This window comes from Grus americana, chromosome 18, assembly GCF_028858705.1.
Source record: "Grus americana isolate bGruAme1 chromosome 18, bGruAme1.mat, whole genome shotgun sequence".
Lineage (NCBI taxonomy): Eukaryota > Metazoa > Chordata > Aves > Gruiformes > Gruidae > Grus > Grus americana.
In genome coordinates, this window is record NC_072869.1 from 3,840,751 (window position 1) to 3,857,728 (window position 16,978).

The 16,978-nt window shown below is 35.4% G+C and overlaps 1 protein-coding gene across 7 annotated transcripts in view; it reads right to left on the bottom strand.

The window, feature by feature from the left end:
* HELZ (helicase with zinc finger) overlaps positions 1-16,978 on the bottom strand; it is a 90,259-nt gene that overhangs the window by 31,039 nt on the left and 42,242 nt on the right. For 5 of the 7 annotated variants that reach the window (XM_054846453.1, XM_054846451.1, XM_054846447.1 and 2 more), the window contains 5 exons: positions 13,217-13,347; positions 10,625-10,804; positions 9,991-10,095; positions 2,817-2,995; positions 1,173-1,291 (listed from right to left, as the gene is read on the bottom strand). In XM_054846453.1, the coding sequence (XP_054702428.1) occupies positions 1,173-1,291; positions 2,817-2,995; positions 9,991-10,095; positions 10,625-10,804; positions 13,217-13,347 (714 nt within the window). The remainder of the gene's footprint in view (positions 1-1,172; positions 1,292-2,816; positions 2,996-9,990; positions 10,096-10,624; positions 10,805-13,216; positions 13,348-16,978) is intronic. The other 2 variants (XM_054846450.1, XM_054846452.1) reach the window with 2 other exon arrangements.

Genomic DNA, 16,978 nt, shown 5'->3' on the forward strand with positions numbered 1-16,978 from the left:
TTTAGAAATTAAGCCAATGTCATTCTGAATACATATGATTCAGATTCTGAGTCTGAGTTTCACTTCAGAGAAATACTAGTTTTAGAAATTTAAATACTGGAACCTCATAGAGTAGCTTCTGTGAGAACCTGAACTATAGAACAGCTCTTTATGCACGTAGCCTGAGACACACAGGCTAACCCATGAATCTGGCCATTCAGCTGGGCTGATGTGATCTAGCCTGAAGTGGGAGGAAGTCCAATTTCTTGAACAGCATTTTTGAGATCTGTATTTAAAAAGCACTATCCCAGTCCTTGGGATTACTATGACAATGACTTGAAATGATCTAGTAGTATTAAATCATAGGTAGAAACATTACTCCTCTAAGTTTATTACTATACCAAAGCAAAGATCCACTCTATTGCTATTGTGAAATGTCAAGAGAATTAAAGGCAAACCTATAAAAACAAATCTGGCCTACATCAACAAAGCAAGTAAAGTTGACTTTTCCAAGCATGCTTTCTCATGCCTACAGGCTGCAAAATGACAGGCATAATCAGTGTTTTAAACTCTTCTAAACTCTTTAAACCAAGCAATTCCTAGGCACATAGCAGTAACATCAAGGCACTGGTTAGTTTCCATTTCCTACTTCTTACTTGTTCGAATCTGTACCAGATTATGATGCCTCAAATAAAATAAAAAGTTGTCTAAGTCATAATACACATTCTCCAAATTCTTTTAAGTCTTCCAGAAATCGAGAGGGAATACCAGTCATAAAAAGTAGGAGAAACTCATACCCTGACTGTAATAATAACTATCCCCATATCTTAGGCAAATAACATCCCTTGAATTTTCCTGGCCTTCTCCATCTATTAGATGAATGGTATAATTTATGCATCTCCCTCTTTAAAAATGAAATTTTACTTGCATATAGTCCAGTGGTTGAGCGGGCACAAGTCTGTGCTATCACAGATTTCCTACGTAACCTTGGACAAGTTGCATGCTTTGTGCCTGAACTCCCTTACTGTAAAACGCAGACAACAGTACATTCTCATTTAGCAGAAATACCGTGAGTCTCTGTTAGATTATGAGGCTTTTGTGTACCATAAATTTGGAATAGATAAATACCTTAAATATATAAATACAAATATGATATATACACACTTTACATTCGAAAATTCTATAGCTCTTACCTGCATATGGTCTCCAGCCAAGACAATTCTTGTGTTTTTATTAGCTAATGCTAGAGGCATGATAGTTTCGCACTCCATAGCTTGTGCGGCTTCATCTAACAGAATGTGTGTAAAAAAACCTGTAAAACAGAGATATCAGCAACTAAATGAAACCTGAAATATGACAAAATAAACAGTGATAACAATACAAGAAATTGTACTGAAAGTTCTGTATTCTGATAGTAACCAAAACTAGAAAAAAAAAATCAGCACAGCTTATACAAATTAATTTCTAGCAACTACCAGAAACCACACAAATGATTTTCAAACCCAGCAAATGACCAACAGTGGCTAACTGATCACCAGTGACATTAGCAGTAGCCGACAGATCTGCCTCTTTCTTCTGACACATGGGAAGTTAAACAAGTGCTTTATCTGAGCTCTCCTTACACCAAGAGGAAATGTCTCTTGGCAGACCTCCCTCAGCAGGTTTCTCAAATCTGAAAATCTTTTCATCACTGTAAGGCTTGAAGAGCCTTGGACAATGACAATGAAAAGGATTTCCTCATGTACTCGAGTCCTGTTAACTATTTTATATACTAAAGTTCCCATTAAAATTGCACACATACCTGAGCACTTTGCTGGTTATGGGCTTTAAGGAATGTCGGGGGAAAAAAGGAACAGAAGTTGAAGGAAAATTTAAATTCAATCTTATGATAATATTGGACCAAAAGGTTTGTTTGGGGGTGAATCTATGCACTGGATAACATGCACTTGAAAAAAAACTGGGCCACAGTACATTTATATTTTATGAAATGTAAATTCAAGATAGGTACAGAAGAAAAGTTTTCATACATTGATATATATTAATAAAAATGTAGCAATATTATTCCAAAACCAGGAATTTCATTCAGCTGCACACACGTTACTATGGCATGACTGTACACAGCTCATTGCCAAACAAAGCAGTTAGTTCCACCGAAAGACCTGAAAATATTTACCATAAATTCCATATTAGTTTTCTCTATTGCAACAAATGCCTAAATGTAGCCATAAAAAATTAGTGGTAACAACTTCTGCAAAGAAATTCCACATTCTCCAAAAAGCAGATAGGTTTCATTTGGAGATCAAGAAAACAATAAACCCTAAGCAGCCTCTGCCCCCCCAAAAAATCAGTCTCTCATATTTCAGTTTAGAAAACAACCCTAGAAGTATCACGCTAACATAGCATGGGTTTGTACCTGTGGGAGTTGTTTGCAAAGCTAAACAATTCACAAAACAAGAAAAAAGCTCTCCATGTGTATTTAGTTTATGTGCTCCACTGAGTAATGACCTTAATGAGCATAACATACAAAGTCAGAATCCCTAACAGAATTTTCCCTCTTGGATGTCAGAAACACCAGATCATAGATAGCACTGCTTTTTTTTTTTAAATAAGAAAAAAACCCAGAATAAACGAAGGTTAATCTGAATGCCACTAGCTTATAGGTTTGTAATAAACATTTATTCGTTAAAAAAAAAAAAAAAAAAAAAAAAGACAACCATTTTGGGATGATCATTGATTACTTTCTTTGTCTTTCAACAGTTCAAAGAATTGGGTAAGGAACTGACACTGGTAAGAGGAATTCTCAAGCCTGGACAGTCCTTGTTTAGAAATTATCTTACCTGGTTCAAGATCCAGTTGACATAGATACTGTGATGTATTTAAAGTAACAACTACTACTCGTTGCTTAAGAATGTCTTCTTTCTGTGGCATCTGAAAGGTGGAATGTGTGCTTGAAATCAAACAGTACTGATGCACAACTGGGTGGACAGTCTTTACCCAGCGATTTCTGAAGTATACCCTAGAAAAGAAAAAGGGGGCTTATTTTCTATATAGTTTGAAATGAATGACAGCCTAATATTTCAAATGCTAATTTCTGTTTTCTGGTAAATAAATGTAATCTTCAGGAAGCAAAACATCACAATGCAGAATTACATGCTAAAATATACTAAAATGGCTTGGATTTACATTCCATTAGTTGCTGCATTGCAATACTACACACATGAACATTATCAAGGATTAATTCACATATGGATATCTGTAAATTGTTCATATGTTTAAGTTCTGTGACCCTCACATCAATGTCTATTTCATTTTAAACTATCAGTAAATTCATTTTAAAGAAATATTTCCTCAGCTAAAATATAAATATAGTCCATGGTCTTGGAACTGACAGACCTGCAGAGGTCTGCACACTTCATCAACTGCAGCCATAGGATCTTTTAAAAAAAATTCAAAAAACATTAATAAAATCCTGTACTTCCTTTTACACATACTGTATGTCCTCTGAGTTCTCAGAGCCAAACAGGAAGTATATTTATCTTTTTCTCATGCAAGGCCATAATGATACACTGTATAAAAGAATGAGAAAACAGTGCCAGAAAGGATGGCTAGAGTTTAAAATATCAGGACGTTGTCAGCATAGCACTGCACTTCAGATATCTTTCCATGACACACAAGATAGCTTTAAAATCACCACATCATGAGATCAATGATGAATTTTTCTTAAAAAGTGATGAAATGTTACGGCCAGAGAAGAGGAACAGGGAAGAGACAAAGATTACACCCCAGAAAAAGAGTACGAATAACTCCAGGGAGGTTTACAGAAAGGTACCAAACCACACCAGCTGAGGATCTGGGTAAAGATGTCACAGAGCTTCTCTATGGGGTGTTCCTCCAAAACATAATCTGTACCAAGTAAGAACTCTGAATCTAAAGTGGAGCCTTTAAACTACAGGAAACTATTGTACAGATATTAGTATTTAGAATTAAAGTTATTTTATTTCCAAAGCAAATTAAGATGAAATGATTTAAACTAATTTCAGTTCTAAATGTGGGATTTAATGCTGTTTGGTTTATCTATTCATTATTTATTTTCTTCTGATTAATTTCTCCTGTGCCCATATTACAAATCTCAAATCATTAATAAAATATTTGGAAAAGTCTAATTATGCACCTAAGTGCAAAACGTGATTGCACTGGCTGGACTTTGGATATCACATGTCCACCCACGTTTGAAAATTACAGCTCAGTTCCATATAATGTGAGAGAAACAATTATTAGGATTATAATAAATGTGGTTTGTGAAAAATACAGTGTCCATTTTGGGCAATAAGCACACAATGAAATGCAAAGAGGTGCAAATGAACTGCAATATTCTGAATGTCTTTTAATCTGACACCACCAACAACCAAAACTGACACTTCATGACCAAAGTAACTCCAGGTAAGAACTGGGTTCAGCACAGGAGCAAACAACAGACTCCTGAGTCATTCTTGGAACAAGAACCTTCTAATGTTACCTCAATATATTTATTTCTTATCACCCATCAAAATAATAACCTTTATTTGACAAACTGTTATTACATCAATGTAACAACACCAACTCACAGTCTAAGAGCTAGACTAAGGTAGGAGCAAGATAACCCCTGCTCTATGTATCCCAGCCACTCAGATTTTATATGATTCAGTTTCTCAATCTCAGCTGAGGGTAATACTTACCTACCATCTCCCAGGAATACTGTGAGGACTAATGAGTTTATTGTGAGTTTATGTTTGTAAAGCACTTTGAGATTCTTGGATGAAAGGTGCTATTGAAATGCAAAATATTATGGTTATTAGACATTATTATACCATGCACTGTCTTTTATTACAAAAATTCAACTATGTGTGACTCACAGATTGGCTGACAGCATTTCAAACTGCATTGCTGCTTACCCATTAATTTCTTTTATTTTGATGTGAGATCAAAAAGGTATCCCAGAGCTATTATTCACCACTGGCATAAAAACACCTGACAGATGTGATTCCTTGAAAATGTCGTGATATAAGCAAGCCACACTGAACAAGGGATTTCTCTCTCAGGTGCAATTTAGGCTAATAAAATCTCCTGTAATTTCATTACTAAGTTTTTTTCTTGAAGTTAGAGGAATCCATTACAAAAATGGGTTTTGCCAGCTTCACACAAATCATAACATTTCACCCTGCAACATACCCTTAACTTCTGATTAAACAGGCGACTAACCTTCTAATCATAGTACTTGCATAAGCAAAGTACCTGAACGCCAGCAGAGTTGGGCAGTTACTAATCAAAACATTCATTGGTACCTGCAACACATTCTATTAGTGTGCAGCTATAGGTACAAAGATGAGCAAAAACTGCAGCTACAAACCCAAAATCCAGCCATAGCTCACGTGAGAGTGTATTTTCTCACAATATGTGCCTCACATCAAGACTTTAATTCTGGAGAAATTAAAATCTTGAAGGCTAACGTTTACCCAAATTATGAGCAGTGTAAATTAATAGCAAATACATAGACAACCACATTGAAATGGAAATCCCAGAAGATTATAGATTAGGGACTCACTCTTCTGCAAACAGAAGCACTAAATATATCCACTGTACTTACTAACACTCAGTTAACATGCACAGAAACTGCATTTCACGTGGAAATTCCTATCACCTTTATTTCTAAATGTGGCATCTGGGTATCTACAACAAAAGCCTTCATTTCTGTGGACCTCCAGACAATGAGCCAAAGAACAGAACAAGCTGCCAGCTAATCTATCTGTGTTTCCATCAACTCTCCATCCATTACGTCAAAAAAGAATTTTGCCCAAATATTTCTATTAAATGTTAGTCAAATTGAGTATTTCTTAATTTTCCACGTTTCACTTCCATTGATAAATTTCCATCCAAGTATCAATTTGTACAACAGACTATTTGCAAAAAGTAGTGAATTTATATCAGTCATTAAGATTCACAATCATTTTCTCGTTCATGTTTCAGGCTGGGATTGCTCCTAGATCACTTAAAATACACTTCTAGAAGTTATTAAAGGGGGAATCTAGAGTTAGAACCTCTGAGGGAGGCTAAATACAGTTTCATTTGCACTCCTGTCCTACAAAAGTGACTTCTTCTCATCACTCCTTACCACAAAGAGTGAAGGGGGACTAAATTTAAGTTCTCCAAAACTTCTTTTCCCTGTTCTGAACTGGAAAACACTAACTCCTCCCAGTTCGTGATAAAAAGGCCAGGATTCTCCCTCCCTTCAGGCTGTGCTCCAAAGAACTCTTCTTGGATATAGTCCAATCCCAGCTCCTCAGACTTTGTGCAGTTATTTCTCACCTGAAATCCCTCAAGCAAAAAGAACACAGACGCTTAGAGGAAAAAAAGAATCTAGCAGTCTGATTTCATGCCTGTGTTAAAAGACTGTAAAAAAAACCCCAAACGAACAAACAAACAAAAAAAAAACCCAGCCAAAAAGCCCCCGCAAAAAGCCAACCTAAGTAATCCCAAGAAGCCTAAAGAAAACTTTAAAAGCACCTGATTTCCCTCTTCCATTTCTTTTGATCCACCTCCAACAAGAGGCTCACTCTCACGAACAAGTATGTTCCTTGGGATGCAGAAATCATGTGAAGAACCTGTCTTACAACCTGAAAGTTAACTTTTTTAATCAATCTTCCTTTGAGGATGGCATAAGATAGAAGCTAGAGTTTCAAGAAAAAAAAAGTAATTGGCTAAAGAGGCATTTATTTTACAAACTAACATTTGATAAGAGAAATTAATACCATTTCCAGTACGAGAACTTTACTCCAGGCAATTTGGAAAAAGAGGGCAATGGTCCTTTGAAACCTGTTGGGTTTTTGTTTGGGGCTTTGTTTTTTTTAATTGAAACTCTGGTTTGCTCCAATTGATTAATTTTTATAGTCTGGGTATGTCCAGAAGCTAGCAGCCACATACTAAAGCTACCTGCTTACAGGCTACATGCAGTACTTATATATGTATGTTATGATCAAAATATTTAAAAAATGAACTGGAGAGGTTTCAGCTGAGATATTTTAAACACAACTTATTTTGACACTGCTGAACTGACAGTCAGCAATAACATGTTTAGGAATAAATAAAAGTATTAAAAATGCAGATAAAAGCAGTATCAATCTCTTTCCTCTTCCCCTAGTGTTACATACAAAGCCAGCATATGGATACAACTAAATTTGAAATATGCAAATAAAATAATAGTAATGTTAATAATAACAGTAGATACATCAATCACTGTATGTCCAGAAGCATACAGAGAAACCGCTGCTATCTGCTTCCTAGTTCTTGACTGGAGTTTTTAGGAGATGGTGATAATGAAGTATCTAGCTACAGAGCCTACCTGAGCAGCCTACCTCCTGAAGACTCTACCAGTTGATGGAGAGAGATAAGCACATCCACAGAGTAAAAGGGTACACAAATTGGGAGCCAATTACTACCTCTTACAGCTCTGACTCACAGTCTAAAGGTACATGCTTCTCCACACTTAAAATCAAGTGTCTTAGCACCTAACAGAAACACTTAATCAAAGGCTCTTTCCTCCCAACTATAGGTTAGCGTTGGGTTTTTGTCTTTCAGAAACACTTCTGCATTAATTTACATAAGTACAACAAAATTGTTTCAATGCCAAGTTTCTTCAGTACGAGTCAGGTTTTGGAGCACACCCCTAACACAGTTGAATCATCTAATCAAACCCAGGGGCTTTTTTTTTTCTGGGTACGAATTTGTTTATGGGCATTAGGACTATGAAAATTTGGCCTTCAGGCTTCATTGGTATTTTATTTAGGTACAAAACTTAGACTCAACATAAATTCTCAGTGTTCATTCTGACTCCGCATTTTCCAAAGGGCATAGATAGTTATTTTGTTAGGAAAGATATTATTTATAACATGATATTTAAACAAAAAAAAAACCCAAAATCTACGCTTCAGACTTTTATGTCACATCATTGACAGGATAATTTATTTAGTGTACGTCTTACCCACAGAAACTTACAGAAATATTTACGCAGTTCTCAGTCAATGTTTAATAATTGAGCTTTCCTTTTTTTAAAACAACATAAATATTACGGTGCTCCCCACTAAGCTATGGTAACATTTTTAGCAAGGATACTATTCAGCCAACTCATCACTTGCAGAGTAAATAAGGAAAAAAAAATCCAAAGCAAACTGTTCAGCCATCTAGAAACACATCAAACTCTGCAAGTAGCACGTCCAGCTTTGATAATTAACTGCTTCTACTCTACTTGGTGTTTCCTTTAAAATACTGCAAGAGGCTCAGAGCACCCTGTTTAACAGTAATGATTTTAATTTGAAAACATATCCTGACAGCAGTCAGTAAGAAAGGTAAGAGATCTGTAATTAATTTTATGCTAGGAGTCTCAGGTCTAGCTTTCAATTCAGATAAATTGACCCTTTAACTCCCGCCAGATCAGGTCACCATGCAATTAGCTTTCAAACAACATATGCTTCTCAATTATGTGTACTATTTTTTATTTGAAAACATACATACTTGTGGATCCATAAATATATATACACACAATTCCAGGGGTGCCTCCATTTTCTAAAGCTTTAACTTTTTATAGAGCTATCACGACTATTTGAACAATATCAGACAATCTATAGTAGCACTTTCTGAAGGCTTCATAACAAATACTATGACAATTATACTAAAATTCAAACATTCAGTGACTTTTAACTTATATGTTGTAGTTTTCTTGCAAATATTTTAACCATAAGAAAAACACCACTTTTGTTTATGTATGTTTTTCCAAAGTATTTCTGAGACCGGACTATGTAGTGGAATACAGCACATAAAACAAGATAGGAAAAGCCTGGCAACCACAATAAAACTGTATTTAACTTTGACTCCTTGCTCTGTTAATTCATACTTCAATATTCCTGAAAGCGTCAGTTACACACATTTTTTCCCACCACAAAATTAAGACACCATAATGCTTTTCATCACAAAGTGCTTTACAAATCACCTTAAGACAATCTGTGTTAAAATACAACCAGATCAAAGGTAACTTTTCAAAAATAAGCTACCGCCTTTTCCTTGGCCAGATCCTCAGTGTCTGTAAAGTGTCACATGGCAACTAAAGCCAGCAAACCTAAGAGAATTTACACCTGTTGTAAGTCTAGCCCTTTCACATAACTTCATTGGCTTTACTGACATTGCATAAAATACAAATCCAGGATGGTTTTTAATAGCTAGCAAGCAAACATACAGTCATTTTCTTAGTAGTATAATAAACTCACAGACTGGCATTCAGAAAATGATGCCCATAATTTAAAAAATATATACCAAACTAGCAGCATACAGTATATATTGTGATTACCGCACAAAATATTCCCAGGAGCGGGTTTCTGCCCATAAATAAATCCTCCTTAACAATTTCTGTGCAAGTTTACCCTCCTTGCTCTTAAAGTTTCCACCTCTTCTTCATTTTTTCCCTTAACTAATTTCCCAAAAATACCCATGGTAAGTACATTTATCACATATACAATGACTTCAAACTGACTTATCAGAAGAGGCCAAACTATTTTCACATGATTCTCTAAATATGTAGCTTCTATGACATCAAAATTTTTCTTCAAAAAGCCAGGTGGGTAACCCCAGTTTCCAAATTATCATTATAAGTGTGAGTCAAAATTTTCTGGAATTAAAATACAATTAAAGTTCATTTTATTTTATCATAGTAGCTTTTAGAGGAGCATATCAAAAGTTTGCTCATTAGGAAAGACACATTTATCAATAGAATAATAAAAGCTTAAAAAAGGATGTCTTTATTTTTATTTAACAAATGACCAAAAATTATGTTGACAACGTTTCACATTCCTTTTAGTCTATGTTTTTAAAAGCACTGCTCGTAACGCCAATATGCTTTTATGTTTTAAAAGTTCTTTAACCTTTTTTATAGACACCTTTTCTTAAGAATAGTATTTTATAGATACATAATAAGCCTTAAAAAAATACCTGAGAGGTCTTGCCTGGGGATTGCCTGCTTCTACATATGGATGTAAATAATCCTTTATGTAGAGATCAGCAGCACTATTAGAATGGGTGCAAATGAGAATCCTGCTGGAATAAATGGTGCAAATAAAAAAGCAATGAAGAAACAGAAAACAATTCAAAGCAGTAGAATACAAAAAAAAGGAAACAGTGGCCATCTTCCTGCACATTTGTCTTAATGAAACTAGTCACTAACCTACCATAGTTTGTATGATTCAGCCCTTTAACTCAAATTTCAGTTATTAAAAGATTTAAAGTTCAAACAGTTTTTCAGTAGTTATTTTGTGACTATTAATCTAGACTTGATTTTAAGTAAGGAACAGCTTTTATTATCTAGCATACTGCAAAACTTTCCATGTCGAGCAAATCACAGTCCTTCTACATATCATCAATTTTAATTAGCTTTGATCTGAATGGAAAATACAGGCTAACACTATAAAATTACTTTATCATTCAAAACAATGACGGATGGTTTGGGGTTTGTTTGTTTTTAAGCTGGATGGAAACTCTATATTTCTACCTTTCACTTGAATTTAAGTAAACAATTACATCTTCTCTGCTAATCAAGTATTGCTCTATATTTAGTGCCCCATCTCACCTAGTATCCTGTTGTTGAAGTATGTGCTTGACTGCCTGAGCCAGAGTGAACGTTTTTCCTGTCCCATAGGGACCGATGATAAGAACAGGAGGCAGTTGTATTGAAAGTGGAGTAGTGATAGCCAGAACAGCCTCTTTCTGCTTAGCATTTAGTCGAGGGTCCAACTGCTCATCCCATTGTCTGTACAAAAGGAGGGAACAGAGTTTAAAACTAGAAGCTGTGACAACCCACTGTCAGTCAGAAATTAAATGAGGTAAGATTTCAAAAGCATTAAAGAAATTAAAGAGCCTACATGCTACTGTATTGAAACAAATCAACAAATCTAGCCAAACTATCATATGCTTTAATCACAAAAATTTGATAATATTTGCAATAAATCAGGTTGGTTTTGTTTGTTCAGGTTTTTTCTCCACCAAAAGGAATCTAACTAGTTCTTAATTTACATTATCTCATCTAACAATAATTAATCTGCATAGTACACATTTTAGAAAAGTATATGCTGCACCATCACCTGATAACAAAAGCAAGTAGACATACAATGATTTTCTGCTGTTACTATGCAAAATGTAACATTAGTTATGTTTCTTCCCTGCACTATCTAAATTGTCAACTTTGAAAGTCAACAGTTATACAGCCCCAGGGCTTGGTAAAAGTTATCTATGATGAAATTAAAAAATGATTAAAAAACTAATGGCTACCAATTAACTACAAACTTCTCTTTGCTTTGAGATCATTAAGGCACGTACCTCTAATGGTAAAGCAGTCTAAAAAAGGGATTTTTGCTGTAACCAGCTAGTTGTACCAGCATTAAGAGGACGATGCTTTCAGAAAATTCCAGTGAGCATAAGAGGTTAAAGATTTGTAGACACAGTTTTTAATAATCCCACTGACGGATTTAAAAGTAGACATGCATAGTAAAAAACACCTGTCACTGCTGCACATATGGCCATACTTCAGTAATGTGATCTGCTTTGGTACAAGCACTACGCTTCTTACAGACTGGGAAAGTTTCTATTCAGTAGTAGTTAGCAACAGGGAGTAAAATCAAGAGGGAATTGACTGAACTCCTAACTTTTAAGACAGCTACGAACAACAAGCTGGCAGGAGACTAAGAAATACTGGAAAGTATTAAGGACATAAAACAAAAATAGAAGGAAAACAGGGAAAGACAGTTTTGAGTCAGTCAGAAGTACTGATTCTCAAGGTAGGGCAAACCAAGCCACCAGATGGGAAAAAAACCCACGCTTATTACACTGACTTGAACTGAACTACAACCATTTTTATAGATATATAATTTTTATATAAAAATATAAAACATTATAGAAATTAATTATATTAACTGCAATTGATATGTAAATTTCTGTAAACATAAATTTCCTGACATAAAACAGATAAGATAAAGTTCTAGCGTACTCACCTTTTTATTGAAATCACTGCTTAATTCCAAACTATTGCCTCATAAGATTCACTCAAAACTTAGTTAAGTCAGTGAACAGATTGTCACTGACCTCCATTAGCTCTGCAGTATAACTCTACGCAAAACCTATCCCCTCCTTTCTGCCTGTACTGTCAAAGCTTTGATGCCTGCAGCAATCATCCTCACCCAGAACACTGCTCCCACCCTTTTATCGTCTCTGCTCTTCCTACACTTCCAAAGACACACTAAAATTTTTCCAGTAATTTTTGTCTTACATTATCTCACTGTCTAAGGTTTCTGGCCAGATCCTTTAGCTATCTTCTGATTTGTACTGCATCACAATCACAATCTTAATTCTCACCTTCAAAACACCACACGACTCCTCGCATGCTGTACAGGCTATCAGTTCCGCATACCTCTCATTTCCCTGGTTTCTAAGTACAGAAACCTCACACCTCTTTTACCCTTCCAGCAAGAATACTGACCATATTCCCTGAGCAACACAGCCTCACATTTCTCTTCCCTAAGTTTCCTCTTTGAGACAAACTATTTTCACTGCATCACCCTTAAGTTCCCTTGAAAGTATTTGTATAACACAGGGATTTTTAATTTCACAAAGGAAACTGTAAGACATGTATACAAAGAATCTCAGGACTGCTCGCAAGTGCAATGCTGGTCCTTCCAAGACTCACTCCCATACTTTTCCTAGTCGTTCCCCTCAGTGGTACGTCCAAATTTGGCCTCATTGCATCCAACTCAAAAAGTACTAATGGATCGCTCCTTGCAAATAGGAGTCTGCACACTTAAGATCGTGCACAGCAAACTCCTTGTAACTGGTATTTACATTCCTATCAAGTATGCATATTTTCAGTGAAGAACAGCAGAAGAGTAAATAACAATAGCAGATTTGTTTTCTACAGCTACAATACAACTGTAATGCCTATAAAACCACTGCTCAACCACAGGGAAAATGAATCAACAGATTCTAGTCCTCAGAGGATCAGTTTTCTTGTTTTATTTAGAACACTTTCACTCCCTTCTCTGAACCATCCTCACCATTAATGAGGAGCAAGGCATGTTTCTTATTCTAGGGCAGATTTCAGCCATCTGTTATGAGAAATTCAGTACTGCATTACCATACAATCTTTGATATTAAAGTGTTTGTATTCTTGTACCTGTTGGGACTCCAGGGTATGGTGGGAGTCATGCTGACATCTGGAAACAAAATACTGTTGTCCTTAATCCTGTCCAAGGCATAATGCATTTCACAGAGGGGTAAGCGATTTAACTGAAACTGAAGTTCAACCTGCAGTACAAAATGAATAAATGAAAAGGTGAACGAAAAATTATTAATTTAGGAAACACTCATTAGAATTTGCTGCATATGATACATTTTTATCTTCCTGCAAACTACTGACTCTCAGAACAAAACATCAAACATCATTCAGTCAAGAGATTTGCAATAAATTAATCTGCCCCCTTTTTTTTTTTTGAAGCAAAGATAAATACAGCACTTGCTCTAATGTAATTTTGTTGTCTGACTTGTAAGATTCGATCCCACTGTACTTTCAGAAAAAAAAAATTAAGGGAAAAACATTCTTAGAATTATTTTTGGAACATAAAAAATACTCATGGAAAATATTATTGTCCTAAAACTTTTTTTTTAAAAGTATAAGCTTCCATCCCTTACTGTAAGAACCACCTTGAAAAAGTGACAGATGAGAAATTTTTACAGATCAATAGATGATATAAATCAGATGTTTGACCAGCAGAGATAAAACTCCAACATTATTTATTTCTAGTCAAACATTCTGGAATAATTTAACTTATCATTAATGTTCAATTATTAGAAGTCTCTAAAAAAGTTAATTTCTAACAATTAGTTGCTTATCAATATATTCTTTTTTTATTCTTTCAATTACTTGTGTTTTAATGCTAGTAAATATAAGATAATGCCAACAAAATTCTGGTACAAAGCCAGAAACAACATGCAGAGCACGTTAACATCCCTGATTAGATTCAGAACTGAACAATGGATAGTGAAATTAGTTTATACATACATATACTAAAAGAACAGAGGAAAATACATTCTAAATTTGAACATTGGATAAAAGCTGCTCCTGGGGAAACAATTCATAAAACCAGTTCACTCCGATTATCATTTACACGTATTTAAGTTTGCAATTATTAATCTCTCCAAAAACAAATGAATCTGATCAGAGCATTGTGCCAAAGAACATGTTAATTATTAACACAGAAGCCTTTATACAATATTTGACACAGATTTGCACTAATATAAAACAGCCTAAAAATCTGCTGAAGAGCTTCAAGTGACTGATGCATTTTCAGGTCTTTTTCAAAGCATTGCTATCTGTCACTAAATATTTATGTAATTACTACGCTACAACTCTAATGAGCATTTGTGATTAAATAACAGTAAATAAGTAGCTGAGATTTACAATGAACTGTGAGCATGCTGACAAACAGCCAGCCAAATTAGTGCAACCTGTCTGGAAAAGCACCCCTAATTTACCTGGGAAGCATATCAATAATATTTAAAATTTCTATGGTCACCTTTACCGATAGCTTTCACAACCACTTTACTGGCTGGTTCTGTATTACCAATCAACAGATGAGAAAAAAAAGTAACAGAGTAAAGATAAGCTGAAGCTAGTACATCAGCACCATCACACCAACGGAGAGACAGGGCAAAACTGCAGTCGAGCACCCCATGTCATCCTACAGAAATGCCACGGAGGTGATATGGCCATTCTAAACGTACCCCCATGCCCAAAGCAAAAATTAGGTCTCAGATGTACTAATTTTCTCCACCAGCACTCACTGATTCTCTATGAGTTTGTTATTAATCACACTTTAATCTCGTAATAATTATGCTACCGACCAGAAAGTTCAAACACAAAGCAATACTAGAATATATTCTTGTAATTATCTTTTCTGATAACTTAAAGACTTTAAAAAGTCCTTGTCAACTAAAATAAGTTTTCCTTCTGTACAACAAACAAAAAAACATTTGTTCTAGTAAAGATCCCTGTGGTTATCAAAATAAGCAAACTTAGGAAAAAAATTAGAAAAAAAAAAAGAGTTAGAAAAGCAGACAATCACTTCTCTAAACACGACATACCTCATTCATAAGCCATATAAACTTCTCTCATGACCCTTCTCCTATGGAGGAATAATTTAACCTCCCAGATTTAACCACTTGTTGGACCTGACGCTCCTTTATCTGCCTATAAAGTCACTTCCTGCCACAGGGATCAGACCTGTAAAACCCCTCTTATGCACCAGAAATGTTTACTACTTCAAAAGGATTTGCAAACCACAACTCTTAGCATTTTCTTTTTTCTAGTATATTTAAATATTACAGTGTTCATATTATTATGTAGCATGTAAAATCAACACTAGCTTTGCTGTAAATAAACAGCGGTTGCTTGTATCAATGCAGAATGTAGCCATTAACTTTCAGTCTCTGGCAGATACAAAGACATTAAATATTCATCTTGACTACCACATTTTACAGCAAGATGCAGAACCACAACTCTGAAGAAAAGGGCAGTAACAAATCTGTACAACATTAAGCAAGGAGTTCACTAAAGTGATTGCAACTGGTAGGAAAACTAATTTAAATAGGACACATGAACATTTAAGGTGGGGTTTTTCCCCCCCACTGTTCCACTGTCTTAGTAAATACCCTAGTCTTCAAAAGCAGTATGGTTTAGCACTTGTCAAGAATGACAGCGCCAGCTCATCCTGCCCGAGGGGCACCTCAAGCTTCCTTCCAAAGCTCTGTCCTACCCATCTCGACCCAGCGCCAATCTGTCTGCCCAAAGTCCCGCAGATGCTTGGAAAAGACTTCCACACAAATGGCAATGGTCCCAACCTCACAGTTTGATTTATACAGGAAAAATATCTTTCCTCAGACAGATCTGAGGCTAACAAAATACCATTCAACATAACAATGATAATTTAAATGCAGAAAACCTGTGATGCTCATCTGAGTACCACTTTAACAGCCCCTTCTGGGAGTCCAAGCAAGGTGCTTAGTATTAAATACCTCTTAATATCTACCTGCATTCACTACTTTAACAGCTTGTCATTTGTTTTGTTTTTAATCCAGTTTGGATTGAATCAAATATTATATTTGCTGTTGCAGAGTACTGAATGAGGCCATCTGTGAAGGAGAGGTATGTAACCTGCTTTAATATATATTCCACAATAAGAAAACAGTGGGAAAGGAAGTTAAGCCATTGCCAGTTTCGCAGAAGAGGACACAGAACGGAGTAACCACTCCAAAAATAAAACAGTCGCATGTTCGTTTGGTCACCAAAAAGAGCAGCAGCCAAGGGGGTTTAAAGCACCAGCTCACTCCATCCCGCCTTCGTGAAGGGTGCACCTGATAAAAGCAGAATTCTGTATTTATTATAGTTAAGCCAAGACAACAGGCAAACAAGCAATCAGGGTTTCCAAGATGAATTATTAGAAGAAGAAAGGAAGCAAACCATCTAATTTATCCAAAACCTACAGAAATAAAAGCAATATTTAAGTATCACATAGGGAATACTAACTCCACTAAAGACAACAGTAAAATTTCCAGCATCTTTAATAAAAACACCGTACATCCAAATTAGAATATCCTCAGTTCTAACCTGAGGATCCCTTTTCAAATTTTCAGTCAATATTTAATCAGAAAAAATTTCCTCACAACTACAATTCATTAAAATATAGGTAACACTTTTAAGGATTTGACCACCAGTTCACTGATATAGGTATGAAGTACTAAATGATTTTACAAATAACTTTAGGACCCAATTTTTAATGCAGAATAGATTTGCTGCCTCAGGTGCAGTTTTATAAGACACTCAAAGGAAAATAAGCCAGTTACCGAAGCCTCAACTCATTTTGCATTCCAGTGGAGTTTC